Source organism: Aplysia californica, unplaced genomic scaffold (assembly GCF_000002075.1).
Source record: "Aplysia californica isolate F4 #8 unplaced genomic scaffold, AplCal3.0 scaffold00212, whole genome shotgun sequence".
Taxonomy (NCBI): Eukaryota; Metazoa; Mollusca; class Gastropoda; order Aplysiida; family Aplysiidae; genus Aplysia; species Aplysia californica.
Window position 1 is genome coordinate 326806 of NW_004797482.1, and position 25423 is coordinate 352228.

Here is a 25423-nt window from a genome sequence, read left to right on the forward strand (position 1 = left end):
CATTTGTGGGTTGGGTTTTTTTCGAAGAGGGGGGTAGGGTGGTCGGAAGAGGGTATACACGACAAAATGTAAAACCGGAATACCTATTATTAACACAATTTAACACCACAATCAAAATGTTCCCCCGGTCATTTATATTTTGTGACTGGCCACCAGCATACACACCTGGTAGGTCACAGTAGACAGGGCGTCGGTTACTTTTTTGTTTCTTTTAGTAAGAGTTTTAAAGCACTTGCAACACAATAAGGTCGTATAAGTGCCCGAGATTAGAGGTATTACAAGAGAGTAACAAACATAAAAAAGGAGGAGATTAGAGGTGTTACAAGAGAGTAACAAACACAAAAAAGGAGGAGAGGAGATAAAGGCGATAGATATTAATTGATAGGAAAGAATAGGGAAACCACACTTTAGCACCAGCCAACCATTCACGGCGTCAGTTACGAATAACCACATTTCCAAGACACCCCAAAGTTGTAGTAATACCATCAGTAGTAGGAATATTAGTTGTATTATTGTACTTCTTCGCCTTATCATTGGTGTTGTTTTTGTTAGCGTTCTTTTGGAGATGCTGCTACTGTTGTTCTCGTTCTTGTTCTCAGTGGTCTTTTACATCATCATCATCATCTTCTTCTTCTTCTTCTTCTTCTTCTTCTTCTCCTTCTCCTCCTCCTTCTTCTTCTTCTCCTCCTTTTTCTTTTTTCCGAATTCTTCTTCTTCTCACCCTTCTGACTCCACCCCCCCTCCTTCTTCCTTTTCTTCCAACAATTGCCTTCTGTACATACCGACATACCACATAAAGGAATAGTTAACTTTTCCTTTTATCTTTCATTCTCACAAACTGCCAGTTGTTACAACCGTATCACATGCCATTAAACTTTCCGTCTATTGTTACGCCATCTATTAGCCCCATGACTCTGACGACAAAAGAAATCTTGAATTACACATAAATATATTAAATATATGCTTCAACGGTCGTTTCCAGCGATGTCCACCCCGAGGAAACAGTCCTTTGACGTTAACGTTCATCGTTTGTGTCAGCATAACCAATTCTTATTCTCCGGGTCTTTAATGTGCCGTGTCAGATATCTTGACGCACCCCCCATCCCTTCACCCCACCAAGCAAATGGTGACTCAAGTTACGGCCCGACTCGGTATATAAAGGTCTGTGCTCTGGGGTTGTCGTCACTTTCGAGTCCTTGCAACTGAAGCTCACTCACTCACTCACAGACAGTCCAGCCGTTGTCCACGTCGTCCCACAAGAAAACCAAGATGAAATTCCTTGTCTTCTCTGCGGCCGTCCTCGCCCTCGTTGCCCTTGTACGCTCCGATGAGTGCACAGACGTGTGCGGTCTGGGCTGCTCTGCAACCAACCAGGTGTGTATGCTGGTGCCTGTCGTGGACTCTGTGGTCTGCGCTCCAACCAATGGTCTCTGCAAAAAGATCTGTGAAGAAGGATGCAAATGCCTCGCCGACTGCTTGACCAACTGCCCGGCCCAGGCAGCGGGAGACTTGGTAGGCAACGCCATAGGTCTGGCCAGTACTGCTGCCTGCCGCACCGCGTGTCGGGGATCTTGCGGTCTCAGCGTGGCCACCACTGCCGCATCTACCGGCGTGGACACCATCACCAAGATGATCGGCGCTCTGGTCGGGGGTGCTAAGGCCTAATAAACGGCCTCAACTCACCCAACAATGACCACATGGAGGAGTGAGTTCCCTTGACGAGCCGCCAGCCTGCGGGAGGGGCCACATGACGTCACCAGCTCGTCACCATGGGAACCAGCTCTGAGGGATGACTGACGACTCCTGTGCCATGGACTAACGGAACTGACCACATGCATGACCTCTCGTTTCTGAACAACGCCGGATTGTTTCCTCTGTAGACGTTTGACTCATCAGAGGCCTCTTCAAGGCAAGCGCTAGGAAGACAATCTGATGTGCAAATACTCGCTGGAATAAATCTCGATACGAGCTTTTCTAAACAAACCAAAACCAAACGTCTTCTGTTTTCTTACTAAACAATAACCCAATACCATCCAGTGTTGTATGTGTTGTACGTATTCACTGAGAATTAAAATGGCTAAATGGCACATGCTAAAATAACCTAAGAAGCATTAAACAGCATCTGCTAAATTCCTTTCTTTCTCAGGGTCAGTGTTTCGATCACAATTTCGATCCCCTAGGAGACAGGAAACGTTTTCACTTCTCTGAATGAGTTAAGTAAGTGAAGCTATTGAAGACTGTCTTAAACAGATTTTCTGAAATTTCGCCAATGGAGACCCCCGAAAGGTAGGTCTAGATCTATTCTTACTCTTAGTTAGTCTTATGACTAAAAATACATGCCCCGAACAATTCAGTGTTAGGTGGGCGACTATAAAAATACATGCCCCGAACAATTCAGTGTTAGGTGGGCGACTATAAAAATAAATGCCCCGAACAATTCAGTGATAGGCGGGAGACTATGAAAATATATGCCCCGAACAATTCAGAGTTAGACGGGCGACTATTAAAATACATGCCCCGAACAATCCAGTGTCAGGCGGGCGTACTCATGCCTAACATTAACAACGGCTATATTTTCTCCCCACTGAGGAATCGGACTTGAGTCTCCTGTGTGCAGCAGCCAAGCGCCTAATCACTACACCACGGTCCCCCGTTGAGAGGGATACACAAATTCCAAGTAGAAAGACCGGGACACTCGATAAAAATTCTCCCCACACAGGAATCGGACAGAAGTATTCTGCATGCGATGGCAAAGCGCCAACGCTTATACACAGAAGCCGGTAAAAGGGCAGCCGATCCACTTTTCTTTCAGTAAACGTATATGTGTAGGACATTCGGATTAAAACATGCAGCCTTAAACCTCTTACCCAGACATAACATCAGCACAATGGGTGAGTGAGTGGTTGGAGGGTGCTCTGGAGTGTTTTGCTCCTTCTTTCCTATCTAACTTCCATCATATTTATCTCCCCTCCTCCTTTTTTGAGTTTGTCACTCTCTTGCAACACCTCTAATCTTAGGCACTTATATGACCTATTGTGTTGCAAGTGCCGTAAAACTCTTATTAAAACAATAGGTGAGTTATCCACAGAACAAAATACATACCTGTGGCACCACTTTCCAAAGAGGAAATTTACTCGTTAATCCGATCCGTATGGTTTGCATAGCAGTCTGTCAAAACGAATTTTATTAGAAATACTGAAAGTTTCAAAGAGATCTTCGAACGAGAAGTAATCTAAAATGTGAAGAATACAACCAAGGGGGTATAACATGACCCAAAGGGCGTACGGAAAGGGTTAAGGCTTACAACTTTATAGCTCTTCATGATTCTTGAAGCGAACAACGCAACAAAAACTAGTTTTTAGTCTCTGGTGTAAAAAGTACTCCAACAGACTTCATGGATTGCTCATGACACCGACAATATCGCCTCTGTCCGTCTCTAACTGTGCATCCAACAAACTAGTTCACACACTTTTTTGGGGAAAAGAAAAGCTCTTTCTTTCTTATTATCTTCCAGAATTGTTCAAAATTTTGTGTAGTGTTGGGTTTTTTTTATGCATCATTATTTGTAATTACAGTTGTAAATAATATAATTTGAGACCAAAAAAGCATCAACTAAATGGAAATGAAAACTCTCATAAAAACACTATTTAAACCACCACAGACACCAGATGGCTACCATGAGCTGTCCGGCCAAGAACAAAGTGTTTATCTTCAGAGTCAGAACATGCCACACAAGATTTACACCACGACATGTACACAGATGTTTTAAACTAGAACGATCACCAAAATATGACAGTGTGAAGGAGCGGACCACGTAAACCTGTACGATGACCAAAATATGACAGTGTGAAGGAGCGGACCACGTAAACCTGTACGATCACCAAAATATGACAGTGTGGAGGAGGGGACCACGTAAACTTGTACGATCACCAAAATATGACAGAGTAGAAAAAAGGACCAAACTGTAGAACACATCATTCCACAGAGAAGCTTTACAACCCGACAGATGGACTGAGCAGGACGGCCCTGCAGTATCTAACCGGAGACGTCTCCGACGGAGATAGACAAACCAAAACGCTTTGTGCCTCTGGACCAATTAAGAAATCTGGGGGCTACCTGTTTTAACCCATAAGTTGATATTTTGCTGTTAGGTTTGAAATTTTCTTTAAAAAATTGATTTGCGACAGTTTTAGTAGTTAAACATTATGTGTGATCTGCAACAAACAATACACAGTTTGACCCCCAAAGCAGTGCATCTGTGTGTGGGAGTACGTCTCCGAATAGTTCATGGGTGCTCGCCGGAGAAGTCTCCGAATATGTTCTCCCGCACAGCCCAGTATAATGATAGATACCAGACTTTAAGAGTGATGCGACCAAAAAGAAGAAGAAGGAGGAGGAGGAGAGCAAAAGTGTTTGATCTAATTTGGAAGATATGCGTTTAAGAGTTGGACACAGATGATATGAAGCTGCATCCCTACAAAACCACTTACATTCACGTCCTTCAGGATACAGAAACCAAGAGAAACATCTGGCTTCAGTATCTTTCATTACTATCAAAGTATTCCAGGGTTATTACCAAGACTGCCTTGGTCTAGATCTATTCCTACATCCGACGCTCCACTAAAAGTCACAGGTGGTGATATAGATAGATGTAGCCACACACACACACACACACACACGCGCACGCGCACGCGCACACACTCACGCACACGCACACGCACACACACTCGCACACGTACACGCACACGCACACACACACACCTTTCTCCTCCTTTAATACAGAGGTGCCAACAGGTTAAAAAAAAACCATCCGGAACTTTTCGACCCCGTGGAAATGAAACTCAAAATTTACGGGTCATACTATAGTCTGATCTTTTATCAAGACGATCGTCCATAAGTCCAGCAGAAACCGGACAAATTCCAAAATCCAGATTTTAAAATTTTATCTGGAAAATCGGCAGCTCTGTACAATATTATCACTTTTCCAGTGAAAAATATTTCGTTTATTTATGAGCGACACACGTTGAGAATGAAAGAAACAACAAATTTCAAACAAAACATTGTTACACCCCTCTTGTCTGCCTTAGCAGAAGTGGAACTCTTCCATGGTGAAAAGGACAATCTCAGATATTTAACGGCTCAATCAGCGGCAAAGCTACGGCCGATTTAATTGGCTGAAACACCATAACAACGCATTTACACACGTCTCTAAATAGGTCAGCAGCAATAGTTGGATTTAGAGAGTGGAGGATAGATAGCAGGCTCTCTGCTGTGGTTTGCTCCTTCTGTCCTTTCAAACATTTATCATCATTATCCCTCAACGTTCTTTTCTTCATATGTTACTCTTTGGTAACATCTCTTTCTAAGGTCATATAAGTGCTGAAGACAAGAGGTGTTACAAAATAGTAACAAACACAAAAAAGAAGGAGGAGAGATAAAGACGATAGATGTTTGATAGGAAAGAAGAAGCAAACCACACCAGAACACCCACCAACCACCTACTAACATCTCTAAAACTTCCGAACTTACATGACCAAACTGTGCAGCAAGTGCCGCAACACTCTCAAGAAAACGAAACTAGAAGAGAAAGAGCTGTCTTACCTGGTCCTCGGAGTTGTTGATCATCTCATGAGCCAGGTGTCGGAGGCAGAGGGCGGTGGACTTGGTCACACCTTTCCCCATGAAGGACCGAGATGTTCCTCCGCGCCCAATGTGGAACGACCACACCACCTGAAAACAATAGAAATATTTGAAAATTTTTTTAATAATAAAAATAGATAGCATTTGTATAGCGCAAATCCCCGCTCAACAGCAAGCTCTATGCGCTTCACAAACTATACTATTACCCCAGCAGATCTGAGAGCATTCTGAAACAAATTCAACTTCCTGGGAAGCATACAATGCAAGCAGCCATTTATATGCGCTGAAACACTAACATACTGACAAGATCTTTCGCTGTCTATGGCCAGGTAACCATTCTCACCAGAATGAAGTGAGGAAAATTCGTGTAAAGTTCCTTTCCCAAAGACACAACGTCGGGCCCGTGGCTTGAACCCTCGAACAAGCATCCTCACGATTACGAGTCTGGGAGCTTAAACACTAGGCCACCGACACCACCATTCAGAATAGAGATGAAACTGTCCAAAACGGCCCCCAATTCTCAAGAAGAAAAAGTGGTCGTCGCAGACAGGGTGAATGTCTTGGACAGTGTCATTATAACAAACAGTAGAAATTGTCTGAGACGGTCACCCAGTGTCCAGGAGAAAAGTGGTTGTCTCAGACTGACTATCGGACATCCTGGATAGTGGTGTTATACTTTACTTTACTTTTATCCGCCGCTTATACCCTTTTTGGGTGTTGTGGGAAGAAAGAGACATCTCTCTGTCGCCAGCTGGAGAGCATGGGTCAAAGGGATGTGTGGCGTTATAACATAGGAGAAAAAAACAACAACAAAAAAACCACAACTGTGGAAGTGGGATATAGCCATTGCTTGAATAGGTGGTTGTCTTGGACATGTGGAGATGGAGGTGGTAAGCTCTTACAAATATCTTGGAATAACAATTGATAATAAGCTTGACTAGCATCTCCACGCTGCTCTTTGGCACAAATAAGTAAATCCAAGAATGTTCCTTTTAAGGAAATTAACAAGTTTTCGAGTCAATAATTAGATGATGTCCCTTTTATACCATTCTATGATTGAAAGCGTGCTATTATTTTGTATTTGCTGTTGGGCTGGGAAATGTAGGGTGAAAGATTAAGAAAAATTTGACAGAACGATTAATAAAGCCAGCAAGATCTCTGGATATGACTTCACTAGAATTGATGAAATGTATAACACCACAAGTATAAAAAAGATAAAAAGCATTATAAACGACCCATCACACCCTCTTTCCACGCAAATTGTAAGACCACGCAGTGGCAGATATGCACCTCTAAAAACAAAGAAAGAAAGATATAAAAGAAGTTTTTTAACATCTAGCATAAGGCTATTGTCAGAATAAGCATCAATGTGTATTGCTCTTTCGAGTGTGTAGGCCTATCTATATTACTCAAAAGGTCTTGTAATTAAATTCCTGCATGTGGTTGAAAGATGCATCTGATGTAATATTATGTACATTTTGTCAGCTCTACTTTTCTTTTCATATTGAATTTTAATGAGAGTAATATACAGCTTAAATTTGTATGTATACCTGCATGTGTTTTTACAGTCCTGTACAGCCAACAAAAATTTCCTTTTGGGTTAATAAACTATTATCTTATCTTATTGGAGCAAGCTTGAGTGTATTTAGAAGAATGGACGCTTAGACCGTGCCTCCCAGGACCACACATAGCCTCAATGGGATACACCTTTTCAGCAGAAGGAAGGAAAAATTCTATAAAATATTTGTCCCTTCAAGTTAGAGTTTTGTTTGAGCAAAGAGAAGCACACTGAAACACAATAAACTTCATTTCATTCTGGGAAAAAGCACGACGGATAGACAGAAACAACAGAGGGAGGGAAAAGAACTCTGACCCACCAATGGTAACCACCTCCCTCCCACCCTTCCACACATACCACATTTAAATGTGAGTACACAATTCACCATTCATTTGAATTGAAAAAAAAAATCACCAGTGTTCAAAGCATCTCCTAAGAACACAATGATGAACCTGGTGAATCCAGGAGTAAAATTCATAACCTTACAATTTGCCTGACCATTACACCATTGAGTCATAGAACGTAAGGATACATGAGTCTGATGGTCGAACAGAAAAGAATTTGTACAAGCTAAGCATTTTGTCAGCTCACCACTTGTGCCAGCTGGTGGCAACATAAAACAGGTGTCTGCTCACATCATGTAAGCTTAGCTAACTTGCCATTCCAATTCAAAGTCTAGGTTCTGGCTGAGTGCTTAGACATTGAACAAGCAATAAAAAAAAGTTGTGAGTTCAACTCTGGCTTTATTGAGAGAGATATAATATCCTTGACAAAGCTACTTTACCCTACAGTTGACATCGCTCTAACAGCCACCTGTCCAAGACAATCACCTGTAAAAACAACCCTTCCCACTTCCCTCCTTGCATTAAAAAAAAATATGATAACACTGTTTAAGACGTACGCTTGTCTAAGACAACCACTTTTTTCCTTGATAATGGGTGGTCAAACACCCAAAAGAATAAAAAGACAGAAGAAAAAGACACACACCCAAAAGAAAAAAAAGAAACATCCAAAAGAAGAAAAGACAGAAGAAAAAGACACACACCCCAACCAATACAAAGACAAAAGTAAAAAACACCAACCGAGAAGAAGGAAAAGACACAATTCCGGTTCTAACACTTTGCCGTCACACCTCGCAGATCACCGATGTTTACCACCCAGTTTCTTTGGACTTTCCCCCAAAATGCCTTGGCCTTTGATGACAAGGGCTTCAACACTTTGCCACCACAAGGCTCATATAGTAAAAGCCTTGCCATCAAAGGCAAGGGAATTTCGTGGAAAGTCCAAAGAAACAGGGCGGTGCTACTGACTGAAGTGTCTTTGAGCCATTCCCAAAGGGGGTATAGTAACATGTTTGGGGAAAATCCAAAGAAACTGGGTGGTAAACATGGCCGTGGCCGATCGGCGAGTTGTGACGGCAAAGTGTTAACTATATGAGCCTTGTGATGGCAAAGTGTAGAATGAACTGTGGGAATTCCCGCGGTTGTCTTACCTCCAGGAGGCTGTTGAGCAGCTGGGAGCACAGGGAAGTGGCATCCAGCTCGGAGCACTGCTTGCACCAGCCAGGCCTGAAAAGGAAAAAAAAAGAAAAATCAACGATAGAAACAACAGATGAGAGCAACATGTCATTAGTATACATTGAGAACCTTCTGAGCCAGATGTATATTCAATCTATCAATTTTTGTGCTTTTTCTTGCGATCGTGTGATAGGGAAAAATCATCATCATCATCATCATCATCATCATTATTATCATCATCATCACCATCATCATAGTAATTATTATCATCATTATTATTATTATTATAATCATTATTATTTTTCATTATTATTATTTATTTATCATTATTATTATTATTATACTATTATTATCATCATCATCATTATTATTATTATTATCATTATCATCATCATTCTTACCTGGCAGTGACGTGCATGAGACAGGCTAGAGTCCCTTCCAAAGAGGCCAGGTTGTAGAAATGGGGAGCGTCTGTGATGTTGAGCCGATGCTGCAACTTGCGCACCAGGTCTCCCCTCACCTGACCCGGCCGGGCCCTGAGGAAGACAGCCCAAAAGTAAAGTTTTAGTAAGAGTTTTACGGCACTAGCAACATAATAAGGTCATAAAGTGCCGAAGATTAGAGGTGTTACAAGAGAGTAACGAACACAATAAAAGAAGGAAGGGCGATAAGGACGATAGATGCTAGATAGGAAAGAAGGAGCAAACCACATCAGAGCACGGGCCAACCATCCACATGTAGAGAGCCAAAGAGTTTAGTTCCAGTAAAAGTTTTACTGCATTTGCTTCATAATTAAGTCATATATAAGTGCCGAAGACTAGACTTGTTACTAGACAGTAACATACAAGGAAAAGGAGGAAGAGAGATAAGGATGACATCATTTCATCATTTGAACGCTTAACGGCAACAGAAGATGAAAAATGAAAAAGAAACGGAAAGATCATTTGAAATCAGGGTGGTCCACTTTTGTTTGGAATAGACTTTTATGTGCATTTCCTGTTTTTCTGCAACTGCCTCTACATCTTCAACAAAGGGAATGAGATTTTTCTAATCCAAGAACACCAAGTGGTTAAAAAAGCTGATAACACACACACACAAAATTCAAAACCAAGACTCTTACATTTTCCAAACAGTTTACAGCATTTGCAGCAAAAACAGGTCATATGAATGCTGAAAATTACAGGTGACACGAGAGTGTAACTTACAAGGAAAAGAGGGAGGAGAGATAAGGACAACAAATGTCTTTTTTAAAGTTTTAGTAAGAGTTTTATGGCACTTGCAACACAATAAGGTCATATAAGTGCTGAAGATTTGGAGTGCTACAAGAGAGTAACAAACACAAAAAAGAAGGAGGGGAGATAAGGACGACCGATGTTTGATAGGAAAGAAGGAAAAAACCACACCATAGCACCCGCCAACCACCCACAATAAAACTCTTCGACACTTTGTTAATAAGACAAAGATTTATAAAACATGAAGATTAAGCAAACTTTGAATACAAGTAGCATGAATTCTCACCTCTGACACAACTGATACGGAAAGTGGTTGTTGATGCTGGTGATGTAGTGAAGGAGCTCCTTATCCAGACTCCTGGAGAGAGAGAGAGAAAAGGTAACACAGACATTAAGAGACACATCTGAAGCATTTTAGTTTTAGTAAGAGTATTACGGCATTTGCAACTCAATACAGACACAACGTCAGGACCCTGATGAGATTCAAACCCAAAACCTTTTAGTTGCGAGTCCAAGAGCCGAGTCCGAGAGCTTAACCACTAAGCCACCAACGCCACAATAAGGTATTAAATTATCAAAGAAACACTTGACTGTTTTGCACATGACACGCTGTTGAAGTCATGAAAATCTATTGAAATTTATAATGCCTACGTCTGTGGGAGAATCTGAATGCAACAATGTATTCCACATTATGGAAGGGAAGCAACGATTATTTGATTATGTACACACTTCGCCCCTGACAGTCCTATCTGAGACAAACAGTAAAATCAAAGATCCCGTCACTCAAACAGCTATAGTGTTGCTAGGGGTGTTAAACCTATATAATTTCACCAATGTGTCACAGTGTGCTGGAATCAGGCGCTTTTCAATATTTGGGCATATGAGCCATTGCCAAAACGTGGGGAAAAACACACACATCTCACATTAGTGTGCATAAAATGTGATGCATTAGTATTTATTCCTCCAAAACTTATACACACGTCAAATATAGGATGTAGAACCTGCATTAGCAGTTTCAGACCCCATGTCAGCTTTATAATCTTGAGTTTGTAAATTTTGTGCCAAAAATGTTCGTTTTTTATTGATTCCTGGAGTGTCATTTTGAGCACACCAATGCAAACTTCCAAGAATGTCCAAAATTTAGTATTTTTGGGTGGGTTTTTTTTACGTGTGCTTTGATCCTATGCTATTTGTCATTGGGAAAGGTTAACTTGCTCAATAAATCGGTTTATTTGTTTGCAAATAGACGAACAATTCGGATTACTTGTGCATCTGTCGTGTCGTCACGGACTAGGTGTTTCAGAAAACACCATTATTTTTCAGTAGAACCACTGTAGCTGGTTAAATCTTTTTGTCTATCGTTGTTTATTCAATACTTCAAAAGCCGCGATGTGCGAAATGAACATCGGGTTCCTAGATCTACGATTTCGGTCGGCTGTTTTACATTCGCCGTTATTGTCGTCAATTTGCGACGTACCGGAAGTCCGAATTTCGCCCACTTTTGTTTTGAACGGATCATCAACAGTGCCCGGATATAATTGTTTTCTTGAGTGACTTCCCCTTACCCGCTTCCCCAGAACAACGGAAGCAACGGGGGAAACAGAAAAACGAAAGTAGTCATTGCCTTCAGCGTCCGGTGACGCACAAGAATTTTGCGTTGAATGTGACGTACTGTGCTGTTTTGCGTGTTTTTAGGCTACTCTGTTGAATATTTTAGTGAAATTGCGGTGTTTACACTGGATTCCTGGAACAAGAGTGTGATGTGTGAACAAACTTCGAGAGATGGATCATTTCTGTGGTTAAAGAATTAGCTTTTGTGCTCAGTGATGACGTTTGGGGTGTCGTCATGCAGCCGTACAAGACTGACTGACGTACTAGAACTTACATTGTCCTAAGAGCAAACATTTTTTAAGTAATGTGTGCTCTCTTTACTCAAACAAATAAACAAACATGTGCTTGTTTATCTGTCTAACTCAAAAATACACATTTGTTCTTTGTTGGTATGATATACCTTTTCCAATACATTGTGTCATTGTGTCATCATTATTATGTACAAGTAATATTTGTCATCATTGCTAATATCAATAAGTTTTCAACATATATTTCATACATGCAAGATTCATTTAGAAGCAAAATACGCCTTTATTGATCTGTGTATCTCTTAGTGCAAATTTGTTCTTTGTAGGCATGATTTTACCTTTTCCCAGTATGTTTTGTCATCACTGTTATGTACGAGTACTGTTTGTCATAATTAGCAATATAATTGTGATCGTCCACTGTCTTTGATATAATGACCTGATATCTGTTTCAAAGCAAAAGAAACCTCTCCTGGTTTTTTTTAAATTCTTAAAGTGCGTTTTTCTCTCTGGAGACAAGACTTTTGTCTTTTCCTGTACATTGTGTCATCATTGTTATGTACAAGTCATGTTTGTCATCACTGTTATGTACAGGTCAGCTCAATTGATTTTGTGCTTTTGCCTCATATTAATTTAAAAATTGTTTTACACATGTGTTTTTCTGGTACTGAGGCTTTGATAACTGTATTTGTACAGCCTTTCACTATTGTGATGTGTTGTCAATGATAATGTCCTCCTTTCTTGTACATAACAATGATGACATGTTCTGTGCACTGCGTCATTGTTACAAAGCTTGTCATTCATATTACCATTATGAATGGAGTTCATAGTGAACAAAGTCTTTGTTTACTAAACAAATGGAATTTAAAGTTCATAATTTGCCCTGCTGCTTATCTGTTTTTGTCATCACTGTTACATACAAGAAATACAGTAGTTGCCAAACCAATAGACCCATATCTCCAAAATCGTACATCTCCTTGCTCTGATACTCTAGGAATATGAGCACTAAATGTCAATCTGTGACTGACAGAAAAGAGAGTCAAATTGGTAAGAAAAATTTTTTTGCACCACTGAGTCTCAAGAGAGTCTCACGTTTTGGCAATTGCTCATATAAAGTTATCGGTATTGCCTTAAAAGTGGTTCATTTGTCTCGCTTTTGATTTTCAAAATGCCAATCTCTCTTGCATATAAGTCGGAAAAATTGTCGAGTCCTTCAATTACATTACTTTGACGAGCACCTAATTAAACCACTATGCCACACATATTTTTTCCTAACCTCTTGACATGACTCCCAGACTCGCCCCCTTCAGGAGACGACGAGGAAGCCGCGGAGAACGGACGAGCCATGAGACTGACCAGAGGGCTGTTGGGCTGGTACAACTTTTCAACCAACCACGACAGAGGGGAGGGCAGAGTAGATGGCCCTGAGGCCGAGAGACGCGGCGAGACGCAGCGCAGGACAGCGCTGATGAAGCGGAGGATTTGTAGCAGGAGGGACTGGTCGGAGGCAGAGGACGGGGTGACTTGGAGGAACCTGTGGCAGAATGGGAGAAGAAAAAACATTTTTAAAAATAAAAGTAAGTAATGAGAGAGAGAGAGAGAGAGAGAGAGAGAGAGAGAGAGAGAGAGAGAGAGAGAAAATAAAAAAACAAGAAGAGAAACATAAAAGAAGCAGACTACAAAGGGAAGAAGAAAATTAGAGAAACAGCTGATGGAAGTAAGAGAAATGAAAAAAGTAGATGGCAATAGCAGAAGAAAATAAGAGAAGCTGACTACGGAAGAAAAAAGAAATGAAAGAAGAAGAAAATTTTAAAAAGTCACCTATGAAAAAAAAAAAAAAAAGAGAAAAGAAGCAGACAATTATCGTATTCTTTGTCTCTGTTTCATTCATGTAGAGAGAACCACAAGTTCATTTTAGTTTTAGTAAAAATTTAATGGCACTTGTAACACAATTAGGTCATATAAGTGAAGAAGATAAGACGCATTACAAGAGAGTAACAAACACACAAAAAAAGGAGGAGAGATAAGGATGATAGATGTTTGATAGGAAAGAAGGAGCAAACCACACCAGAGCACCTGCCAACCATCCGATAGTTTAGTAAGAGTTTTACAGCACTTGTAACACAAATATGTCACATAAGTGCCACATAATAGACATAGTGTCATGCAAACAAAAGAAGAAGAAGAAATTAGGATGATAGATGTTTGACAGGAAAGAAGGAGCAAACCACATCAGAGCACTCATCAAACCTGTCCCCATGGTTTTATGCACCCCACATAATTTAGCAAAATTTGATCATTTTTTGCACAATTTCTGATTATTTTCTTTTATCGTTCTTTGTTAACATTAACAGAATCGCATAATTTCACATTTTTGGGCTCAGTTTGCATAATTTCAGAATTTTTCTTGCATAAAACGACGGGGACAGTCAAACACACAAAACCACAAGTTCTCTTCACCCTTCCCACTTACTTCTCTAAGGCCGAGTACCAGTCAGCAGAGCAGAAAAACTCGGACACCACGGGTATCCTGACCCCCGTGACATACGACGACATCCGGTCCAAAGCGGCGACCACCTGGCCATGTGACGAGGCCTCCTCGATGGCCTTGACCTTGGCCTGTAGCATCCACGACACAGACGACGTCTTCAGCACTGTCCGGTCGATCGGGCTCAGGGCCAGGGAAGAGCTGAACCTATATATATGCGGAAGGAACGAATAAAGAGTTTGAGTTTGAGTAAGGAAAAGCACACCCACACAATACTGCCGTGCCAAGGCAGACCGACATATCTGCAAAAATGATTAATGTTTGTATCTTCATTTAAATGGACGCCTATACCCATTCTGCATCTTGTGTCAAAGGCAGGAAGACGTATCTGCACTACATATAGGATATTTCACTATGACAAACAGACATAACCGAAGGGCCATGCCCATATTTCCAATGTAACTCAAAATCATAAAAAGTGTAGATACGTCGCTCGGCCTCGGCACGGTAGAATAGACGTCAAAAAGGCAAAATACGCACAATTTTCTGAATTTCGATTTCTGCATTTACTCGGAAAATTGACATGACATGTCTGCAAACTACAGGCCAAACAACGAGTCCACTCACTCTGAGGCAGTGTCTGAGAAGAGGCGCGTGCTGAAAGAATCCAGCAGCTGGTGCAGCCCGCCCTGCCAGGCCACGTTCCAGGCCGCCCGCATCATCTCCCGCGGCCCGCTCAGTGCCATGACGTCTGTGTCTGGGTCCGGCAAACTGGCGGCGTTCGGGCTGCTGATGTGGTGACACGCTGGTTTGAACGGCAGTCGGTATCTGAGAGTGGAGGGTAGAAAAACAGGAACAGAGAGCAGGTCAGCTTTATCTTATCCATCAAACATAAGCACATCTCACAATACACGTTTTTTTGTGTGTTTTTTTAGTGTCTCTATGTCTGTGACATATGGTTGTGAACAGTTGAAAGTTTGTCGTAGGTGAATTTTCAGCCGCAGTTCTCTCAAAAACAGCATTGTCTATGGCTGGTTTGTCCTGCTGCTGAAAGACACGCTCTGCTGTATTTCGAGCACATGAGTTTTTAAATGAAGACGTAATCTGTTTGGGTCACTGCGGAGGCAGACATTTGAACTAGGATTTTTGTTTGAGCAGCAAACACAGTTTCTTCCATAACGACAATAGATGACATGGCGTCGGAGGTCTAGTGGTTAGGCTGTTGGGTTTGTAACCAAAAGGTCATGAATTCAAACCCAGTTGGCGGCCTGACGTTTTATCTTTGAAAAAGGCACTTAAGGCGAATTTTCCTCACTTTATAGGAATAGGTAAATGGCTGAAGAAAACAAAAGGTTTTGTCAGTTTATTAGTGTTGGAGTGCCCAATAAGCTGCTCACACTATATGGAAACTGAGAATGTTCCAGAGTGTTTTAGAAACCTGCTGGGGTCATAATAGTTATTAAGTGCATAGATTGAGCACTATGTAAATGCAATAAACATTATTATCATTATCATCATGACAATAACACAAGTAAATAATTTGACATAAAGCTTTCACCTTTTGATGACCTGTGCAGGCAGGCTGAACCTGGTACCTGGGACGTTGGCTTGACCCGACCTGGAAGAAGGAATGGACGCCGTGAGAACAGGCCAAGCTTTGTCAAACTGACACACTCAGAGAGAGACATCAACAGCTACAGAGACTGTGCACACTAATTACACACTCACAGAGAGAGAGAGAGAGAGAGAGAGAGAGAGAGAGAGAGAGAGAGAGAGAGAGAGAGAGAGAGAGAGACAGATAAAGAGAGAGAGAAAGATTGAGAGAGAGGGAGAGAGAGAGAGAGAGATTAATAGATACAGAGAGAGAGATTGATAGAGAGAGAGAGAGAGAGAGAGAGAGAGAGAGAGAGAGAGAGAGAGAGAGAGAGAGAGAGAGAGAGAGAGAGAGAGAGAGAGAGAAGAGATTGATAGAGAGAGAGAGTTTGATAGAGAGAGAGACATAGAGATTAGAGAGAGAGAGAGAGAGAGAGAGAGAGATAGAGAGAGAGAGAGAGAGAGAGAGAGAGAGAGGGGGGGGACATCAACAGCAACGGAGACTGAGCACACTCATTACTATGAAATAGAGCAGCAGTAGATGAGATAATTGATATTAAGTTATGCAGGCAATCTTTACATGGGCAAAACAAAAATAACCTGCTAAGCTGAGGTGCCTTAAGCACTTCACTATACATTTTTTGTCAGTGCTGCAAGTTCAAGCCATTTCTTAAATTTCTACAGAAATAGCCTTGAAATCATAACTGTACAACATTTTCACAAAAGCTATCTCTGAGCATATTATATGGTAAAAGGGCAAAAGAATATTGACTGTGGTTTTAAAACCTAAAGATTTCACAAATCCACATAAGATTTCAACTTTCTTGTAAATCTTACTATCAGAATCAACTAAAAACACACCTTTCTTGAAAATCTTAATCACAAGTTCTATATGAGCGCACATTCTTGCACATCCACATCTTATTAACAGGTTTGGCAGGTGCACACCTTTTTCAAGATCTTACAAACAGGTTCAACATAAAACACAGATGGCGCTCAAATGACCTTATGCAGTTGCGAGCGCCGTAAAACCCTCTACTAAAACTAAAACTAAAACACAGAAGAGACGAATTCGCATCCACTGTCAGAATCAAACACAACTTGCACTGACCCAATGTCAAACTTGGCCACCTCATCAAAGAGCAGCAAGGTGAGAATGTGAGACACGTCCGACTTGATCTGTTCCTGCGACTGGTGTAACAAAGACACTGGGGAGAAGAGAAAGGTGAACATTTAGTAAACTCTGGAGGGTAGAGAAAGGTGAACATTTAGTAAACACTGGTGTGCAGAGAAAGGTGAACATTTCATAAACACTGGTGTGTAGAGAAAGGTGAACATTTAGTAAACACTGGGTAGTGGAGAAATGTAAATGTGAATGTTTAGTAAACACTGGTAAGTTGTGAAAGGTGAACATTTAGTAAACACTGTTGAGAAGAAAAAGGTGAACATTTAGTAAACACAATCCGGTCTAAGAACAAAATGTAAATTTAAAAATATTGCAAAAACTTGTTAAATTATTCTATAACCCACATATGGCTTTTTACTGACCAGACAAAGGAAAAAAAAAATCATGGCTTTATTTGACATTAGAAAAAAACCCAGGGACGGTAGCTTTTTACCTCTGACCAGGCAAAACCTTGTTCAAGTTTTCTATAACCCCATATGGCATTTTACACCCCAGACAAAGGAATTTTTAAAAATCCCGGCTCTCTTTGACACTAGAAAAACAACAACCCAGAAGCGGCTTACCTCTGACCAAACAGTGGTACAACTCGCTATCTCGAGACAGTGTGTGACGCAGCGTGTAGTCGTAGCGCGCCAAGCTGTGCAACATAGACAGACATGCAGGCAGGACGGCCACAGTATCAGGCTTTTGCTACACATTTAGAAATGAAAAAGACGAAAAATAGTGATGAAAGTGTTATGGAAAATCAAGACTTTCAGTTTTAGTAAGAGTTTTACGGCACTTGCAACACAATAAGGTCATATAAGTGCCGAAGATGAGAAGTGTGACAAGAGAGTAACAAAGACAAAAAAGGAGGAGAGATAAGGATGATAGAAGTTTGATAGGAAACAAGGAGCAAACCACACCCGAGCACCCGCCAACCATCCCCAAATCTAGACTGATAAGAGAAAGAAGTAAGTTGAGGGATAAATCTAATCAAATTCCACAGTCTAAATCTGCTGTGCATCTTTTTCTCTTCTCGGCTGATTCATTCTGTTGCATTATTTTTAAAAAAGTAAGACCAAAGGGAGAATGGAGAGATTTGTGATACACTATTTTGTTCGTTTTTTAAGGAAACACTCCCCCCCCCCCCCCTCTTAAAAAGGAAAAAGAAAAGAAGGCAAAGAGAAAAAAAGACTAAAACAATCTAAGAAGGAAGCATTGACAAAGAAAAGAAAAGACAAAGAACACTGCACACAACACCCTTCTTTATCAAAAAGATGCAACACATATCAGATTGTAATACAGTAAATTAATTATGTACCTTGCTGTCTGCCTCCTCCGCTGTGCTCACAACAGACTGTTGGATGACTGAACAAGCTATTTCCACCCCGCCATGGCTCTTGAACAAGGCATGCAGGTGAGGATCTAGGATTGTGGGAAAGATATTTTATTTGCACAAAATCACGATGTAAAATCATCTCATAGTATGTCTCAGAGAGGTACTGAGACAAAACAGATTTTTCCTGGACAAAAACATGCCCAGACACAAAATAACAGAAGAAAAAAATTTTGAACGTAGGTGTTTTTATGCCTCCATCATCACAATTTAGAACATGTAGGAGGCAGGTTTCCACTCTACCAGTCGGGGCCAACCCATGTTGAGCATCAAATCAGAACGTCCAAAATACTCAATAACAATTCACGCCAATCAGATATAGGAATCCGGTCTCTAGTGGGCAACAGCAAAACGTCTAACCATTACACCACAGAAGGAGGGGTCAAAACATTCTTTTACTGGTTATTATTGATTATCAATTTCAGTCCTGGCCCAAAAAAGACCAAAAAACTGACAGGAAGAGATACAAATGCAAACAACAAAAATTTGACAAAAGTACAGAAAAAGTGTAACTTATAAACTTACTATACACAACATGAAAAAAAAACCCTGGATAGATCAAATATAAACAAAATATTTGAAAATAGCATGACTGTTAAGTCCAACAAAGTTTTTTAACAAAGCAAAAACACTAACGAACAGAGGTGGTAGCTGGCAATGTACAAAACTCCTTAACTTTTCCGACCCTATGGAAACGAGCCCACAGGGACTCAACATTTTTGGATCACATTATCTAATACACTTTGTATCAAGACTATTTTTAAATGGTCGGTCTGAATTCTGGGCAAAAATCAGACAATTTCTGAAATCCAGACTTGTCCTTTATCCAGAAAACTAGCACCTCCGAACTTTTTTTTAGTAACAGTTTCACGGCACTTGCAACACAATAAGGTCAAATAAGTGCTAAAGATTAGAGGTGTTACAAGGGAGTAACATACACAAAAAAGAAGGAGGAGAGAACAGGACAATAGATGTTTGATAGGAAAGAAGGAGCAAACCACACTAGAGCACCCGCCAACCACCTCTGAATGACGAACACTTTGTAAGAGAGACTTGTGTGTTCACCTTTCAACATAATTGCCAGCTGTTCACCCGCGGACTTCTTGACCCCCGGGTCCACGGGGTCGGCTGTGAAGATGTCAAACACCTGCTTCATGCCTTCTTCCTGCAACACAACACAGAGAAAACACAACCGTAATTAACTGAAAATCCCTATCCTGTTTTGTTTGTATTAGTAAGGTTTGTCTATTTGTTTTTGTAGAGTTTTACGGCGCTCGAACTGCATAAGGTCATATGAGTGTCAAGGGGTAGATGTCAAAAGAGAAGTCCAAGCAGGGAATCAGGCTTACTCTACTCACCTCTCTAGCCTCAACAACACAAAGTCTGCTTCCACTATCAAGGCACCCCGCAAATAGCAGTTCACAAAAGAGTGACAAACATACAAAAGAAGTAGAGGAAAAAAATGACAATTGTAAGGATGAGGAAAGAAAAAGCAGCAGTTCCCCCTATGTTGTTCCGGCACAGTATGAGCATGACATTAATAAATCAGCTCATTTACTATTCTACTGTGTTAAGGACATGTTAATATCCCCCACTTTGGAAACTCCCTATCCTCTAAATTATGATCTAAAGTGTGTCAATGGGGGCATAACATATTTACAATCAACTGTAGGACTTTTAACTGATATCTCAAAAGGTCGCTTGACAAATACAAACATTTGCAGGCCAGTTTACCTTGTTAAACATAAAGGACAGAGAATTACGAACAAACTCATTCTCTTTAACTTGAAAAAAAATAAAGAAAATAAAAAAAATATACAGAATCAAAGTGCCACATTATTACAAAATCATCCATAACTATTCAAAACAGAGATCTTTTTTCAGTGTATGTACAGTTGAACTTGCTTTAACAACCACCTGTCCAAGACAATCCTCGACACAAACGACCACATCACACTGCCCTCAGAGTTTTTCTATATATCATATGGGTCACAATGTAGAGGAATCAGGCGCTCGACAATTTTTGGGCACGTCGAGTTAATGGTATCATCTTAAAGCTTGCTCATTTGCCTTGCATTCAATGAAAAATATACCCACCTTTCTAGAATAGAAGTCGAGATATTTTCCATTGAAGGAGGTGGGAATCACCTGGTTTCAGAGGTAAAAATTATCGAGAAAAATGGTCGCTAAAGTTTGGCAACTTCCATATCTTGAGAATTCTTAAGAAATGAAAATTTACATTTTTTGTGCCTTTAATCAACGTTTTTCCAGTAAAATTCACACAGAAATATGATTTTACATAGTCATAAAAGTGTTGAGCCAAAAACTAAAAATCGAAAAAAAAATTGCCTGTGGAAATACGGCGTTTTCTTCTATTTCATTACTTTGACGAGTGCCTGATTTCACCACAAAGCCTCACATATTGACCCAGTCTAAGATGACCACTTTTCTCAACGGCAATGGGTGGTTGTCTAGGACAGGTTTGACTCTATAATAAGCAACTAAAAGCTACCTACAGTGAACACAGAGCGAGTTGGATCATCATCAATGAGTACTGGGGTGCTCAGGATGAGGCACGAGTCGATTTTTGTTGGCTCAAGGTCACCCGTGGCAGGCATCTTGCCTTCAGTGTCTTGCTCGTTGCTAAGGAACCATCGGACGTGCTTTGATGCTTGAGCCCTCAACCTGAAAATAGTGTAATTAATTCATAGTTTCAAAAACAGTGGCAGCCGACTGGATGGACAAAGAGTATAATTTTTTAAGTCTTCAAAGTTTCCCTAAAAAAAAACCAACACAAAAAACCATTAAGCACTATCCTAAAAAGCTTTTAAAAACTTCCAACGAAAGAATCTTAAATGGCTCGGAAATATTCTATTAGCCCTGCTATAGTATATAGGATCACTAGTGGACAAGCAGTATTTGGGCTGGAGAGACTGACTGTAGAACAAAAAAAACAATCACAGTAAACAGAGAAAGTATAAAGAACCTCAACTTTGTTGATCAGCAGAATCTATGTGGAGAATTTTTGCTGAAAAAGAAAAAGCGGGAAAAAAAAACCCCGGACAGCTTCGATTTTATCGGAGTACTTGGCAGATCTGCTATACCTTTATAACTTAAGCTTTGTCGGAGAGAGAGAGCAAACGTAAACACTTCAACTTGCAGTTTGTTGGAGAGATAGAGCAGACGTAAATATTTCGACTTACATCTTGTCAAAGAGATGGAGCAGACGTAAATACTTCGACTTATGCTTTGTCGGAGAGTAAATACATCAAATTACGTTTTGTAGGAGAAGTAGAGTAGATGTAAATTTAATACTTCAAATTACGTCTTGTCAGAGAGATAGAGCAAATGTAAATACCATCAATAATTTATTTATAGAAGCACCAGCCATCCATGTCCAGGTGCTGTTTTAGCCAGAGACGTAAATTCGTCAACTTACGTTTTCTCGGAGAGACAGAGCAGACGTAAATTCTTCATCCTTGGTTTTCTCAGAGAGATAGAGCAGACGCAAATACTTCGACTTACGTCTTGTCCGAGAGATACAGCAAACGCAGACTTCCCCTTAGCTTGTCCAGGAGAGGCACGTTGTGGCTGGAGGTAGTCGGGTCAAGCATTGACCACAGGAGACGTCCCAGGGCCGTGCTCTGGTCAGTGTACGACTGCAAACAGATGTTCATTCACAATGTTGGTACACATGTAGACACACACACACACACGCACACACACACAGAGTGCAGTCACACATACTCCACTGACCACCTGTCTAAGACAATCACCTGTACAAACGACAACTACCCACTACCCTCTTGCATTTCTAGAAATACTTTAATGACAATGTCCAAGATGTCTAGTTGTCCTAAGACAACCACTTTTCTCCTCGCCAATGGGCAACCGTCTTGGACAATTTGAACTATTTTCATTTGAGCCAACAACTCACTGCCCTCCAAATTCAGTTATTAACTTTTAAATATAAGAACTTTTCTTCAATACCTCAAACATTCTGATTCTGTTCTTAAAAGTAGTGAACACATTTATAAACAGATAAAATCACAGAACACACACTCTCAAATGAAAACATATACAAACACAGACACACACATTGAAATACATAGATACAAACACACATACACTAGCAAATATAACACACACTAAAAAACATGCAAATAGATGCAAACACATACACACACACACACATATTTACAGATATAAATGCATCCACACACATTAACAGAAAAAAACATCCACACACACACATACACACATACATACACACACACACACATACACACACACACACACACACATATACACACAAACAAACTCAGCTTTCATCCTACCTGTAAAATAGGCAAAGACTTAGACACACACACATATTTACAGATATAAATGCATCCACACACATTAACAGAAAAAAACATCCACACACACACACACACACACACACAGACACATACACACAGACACACACAGACACACACACACACATACGTTCAGCTTTTCCTGTACCTGTAAAATAGGCAAAGACTTGGTCAGAGCCAACATAAACTCTTGCTACAAACACACACACACACAGACACACACACACACTCTCACACACACACACACACACAAACACACACACACACACACACATTCACTTTCCCTGTACCTGTAAAATAGGCAAAGACTTGGTCAGAGCCAACATAAACTCCTGCCACAAACCCTCCGACATGAGCAGCTGTGACTGAAGCAGATGGTGCAGGCAGTCCGTGGCACTGGTCCGAACCTGGGGACAATAGAAAAGTGCAATCTCACAAAAAGATAGCATATCTTTTCTAACCAAGAGAATTTCATAAATAAACTGAAGACAACTTAAGTAAAAGTTTTACAGCAGTTGCAACACACATAGGCAGGTCATTTAAGTGCCACAGATCAGAAGTGTTACTAGACAGCGACATACAAATAAAAGAAGGAGAGATAAGGACGATAGACATTTGATATGAAAGAAGGAGCAAACCACACCAGAGCATCAACCAACCGCCGATAGACACGATTTTTGATGATTAGCTTTCAACCAAAAATTATTTTGAACTTTGCTCCGTAAAGCAAAATTTTAATTTAGGACACATCTTTCCAGCAAAGAGCGAAAAGTCTTTGATTTTTCAACAAACAAAAACTGAACACTGCACGATTTAAAGGATCATATAACAGTATTCAATTTATTGAATTTTGTACTTGAACATACACACTTGAAAAAGACATAGCGGACAAGACAACGCACAATAATTATTTTTTCAATTTTTTAAAGTGTAAGCGTTTTTACACCCCAATCGACACAATTTACATTATTAAGGAGGCCAGCTTCGACCCTACCTGTCAGAGCCAACCCGAGCTGAGAGGGATACAGCATCCCAGCAGTAACACTGAGATACTTGATGAAAAAATTCTGTCCACGGGTCTTCTGAGTGCCAGGCAAAGCGCCTCACCACTACACCACAAAACGCTAGTGTGCAATAATTCAAAAGATTGTATTAATTCTCTTCTTTGCGTCGCACATTTTCAAGGCTAAAAAAACTTTCTGCTCTCATTCGCTCTGGGTTTTCAATAGCTACTATGTTAGCCACACATACCTTAGCATCTGTGTCCGCTAGTCCAAAAGTGCTCAGTTCATACAGAACATCTGCGTTCATCATGAACTTTGAACCGAGGTAGGCTTTACTCTTTGGGTCCTTGCAGCTGTTCACCTGTAGACTTTTCTGAAAGAAAATTAAAATAAAACACGTAGGAATGAAGAAGGAAAGATTTTTTTTTCCCACAAAACTATTCATCACAGATGCTAACATATTAATATATTTAAAATTAAGCTTGCTGACACAAAGCAGGAGATAGGCTTAAATGGTGAAATGGTATAGGTTTAACGCCCCTATAACACTATTAGGTTATTTAAGAGGTGGGACGGTCTGAGTTTAACGCCAAATAGGAATTTCGAGTAAAATGCCTTTCCCAAGAACACAATTTCAAACTGAGCTGAGAATCAATCTCCCAAACCCACAACCTCACGACTTCGAGGAGAATAGGCTTATAACTTGTAAAAGTTAACATCACCCTCACTAAATCTTGTCATAACACACGTGTGTGTTCCTCACACACCTTGATCTCAGCCAGCACAGCAGCGTAACACGCCTGACGCACACTGTCGTTGGGGTAGGCCATGAGCTGCAGCAACACACCGCGACACTGACACAGCACCTCCGGCCTGCTCTTCTTCTTGCTGTATCTGGCAGGTGGGAGGAACATGTGGGTGGTCACAGGTACTTTGATGATGATAATTAATGAACATACCATAATCATCATAATAATAACATTAATAATAATCATCTCATAATCATGATAATCTTAATATTAATAATAATAATAATAATAATAATTTACAATAATGGTTATAGAAATTTTATTTACATGTATGCTCTATGTGCTTCACAACTATTGTTATATTATTGTGCATACGCGTGAGTGCACATGAATTTTGTAACACCACTGCCAGTGTAAACAATCAAGACAGATTCCTCCTTGCGAGACAAATAAAGATTGCCATTGTTACGGTCTAATTTCGCAGACTTACATTTTGGATGTAAATGCCACAAACTTGGTGACGAAGGGCAGATGTAAGTGGTAGTTCAGACTAAGGACGGAGGCTTCTGCTAGCTCAGCGAGCTCTTCGCTCTTTAGAGACTGGAAATAAATTGAAACAAAAAGAAATTGCGCACAATCAAAACAGTGGTAGCTAAATACAAAAGGTCATTCTAAATCAAAATTCTTCCTCTTCTTAGCTTTTTCAGTCGAAGGACGTTGCTTCTAGGATCTTTCTGCAATAACACACTCTATCTGTCACCATTCTGTCAGCCTGAGTGGTTTTAATTCTAAGCCAGATTAATCCCACGTAGAATTATAAAAGAAATAATGTTACAGGAAAAGAAACTGATGTCATTCACATTT

General features: G+C 40.4%; 1 protein-coding gene across 1 annotated transcript in view; it reads right to left on the reverse strand.

Annotated features, from left to right (window-relative positions):
* LOC101845471 (rotatin) overlaps positions 1-25423 on the reverse strand; it is a 91526-nt gene that overhangs the window by 56335 nt on the left and 9768 nt on the right. The window contains exons 12-29 of the mRNA XM_005099409.3: positions 25050-25159; positions 24578-24704; positions 24058-24183; positions 23097-23213; positions 21974-22107; positions 20965-21133; positions 19514-19613; positions 18374-18477; positions 17634-17760; positions 16996-17092; positions 15850-15909; positions 14919-15119; positions 14277-14498; positions 13080-13337; positions 10234-10305; positions 9117-9251; positions 8691-8766; positions 5602-5730 (exon numbers count right to left, since the gene is read on the reverse strand). Coding sequence (XP_005099466.1) covers positions 5602-5730; positions 8691-8766; positions 9117-9251; positions 10234-10305; positions 13080-13337; positions 14277-14498; positions 14919-15119; positions 15850-15909; positions 16996-17092; positions 17634-17760; positions 18374-18477; positions 19514-19613; positions 20965-21133; positions 21974-22107; positions 23097-23213; positions 24058-24183; positions 24578-24704; positions 25050-25159 — 2364 coding nt within the window. The remainder of the gene's footprint in view (positions 1-5601; positions 5731-8690; positions 8767-9116; positions 9252-10233; positions 10306-13079; positions 13338-14276; positions 14499-14918; positions 15120-15849; positions 15910-16995; positions 17093-17633; positions 17761-18373; positions 18478-19513; positions 19614-20964; positions 21134-21973; positions 22108-23096; positions 23214-24057; positions 24184-24577; positions 24705-25049; positions 25160-25423) is intronic.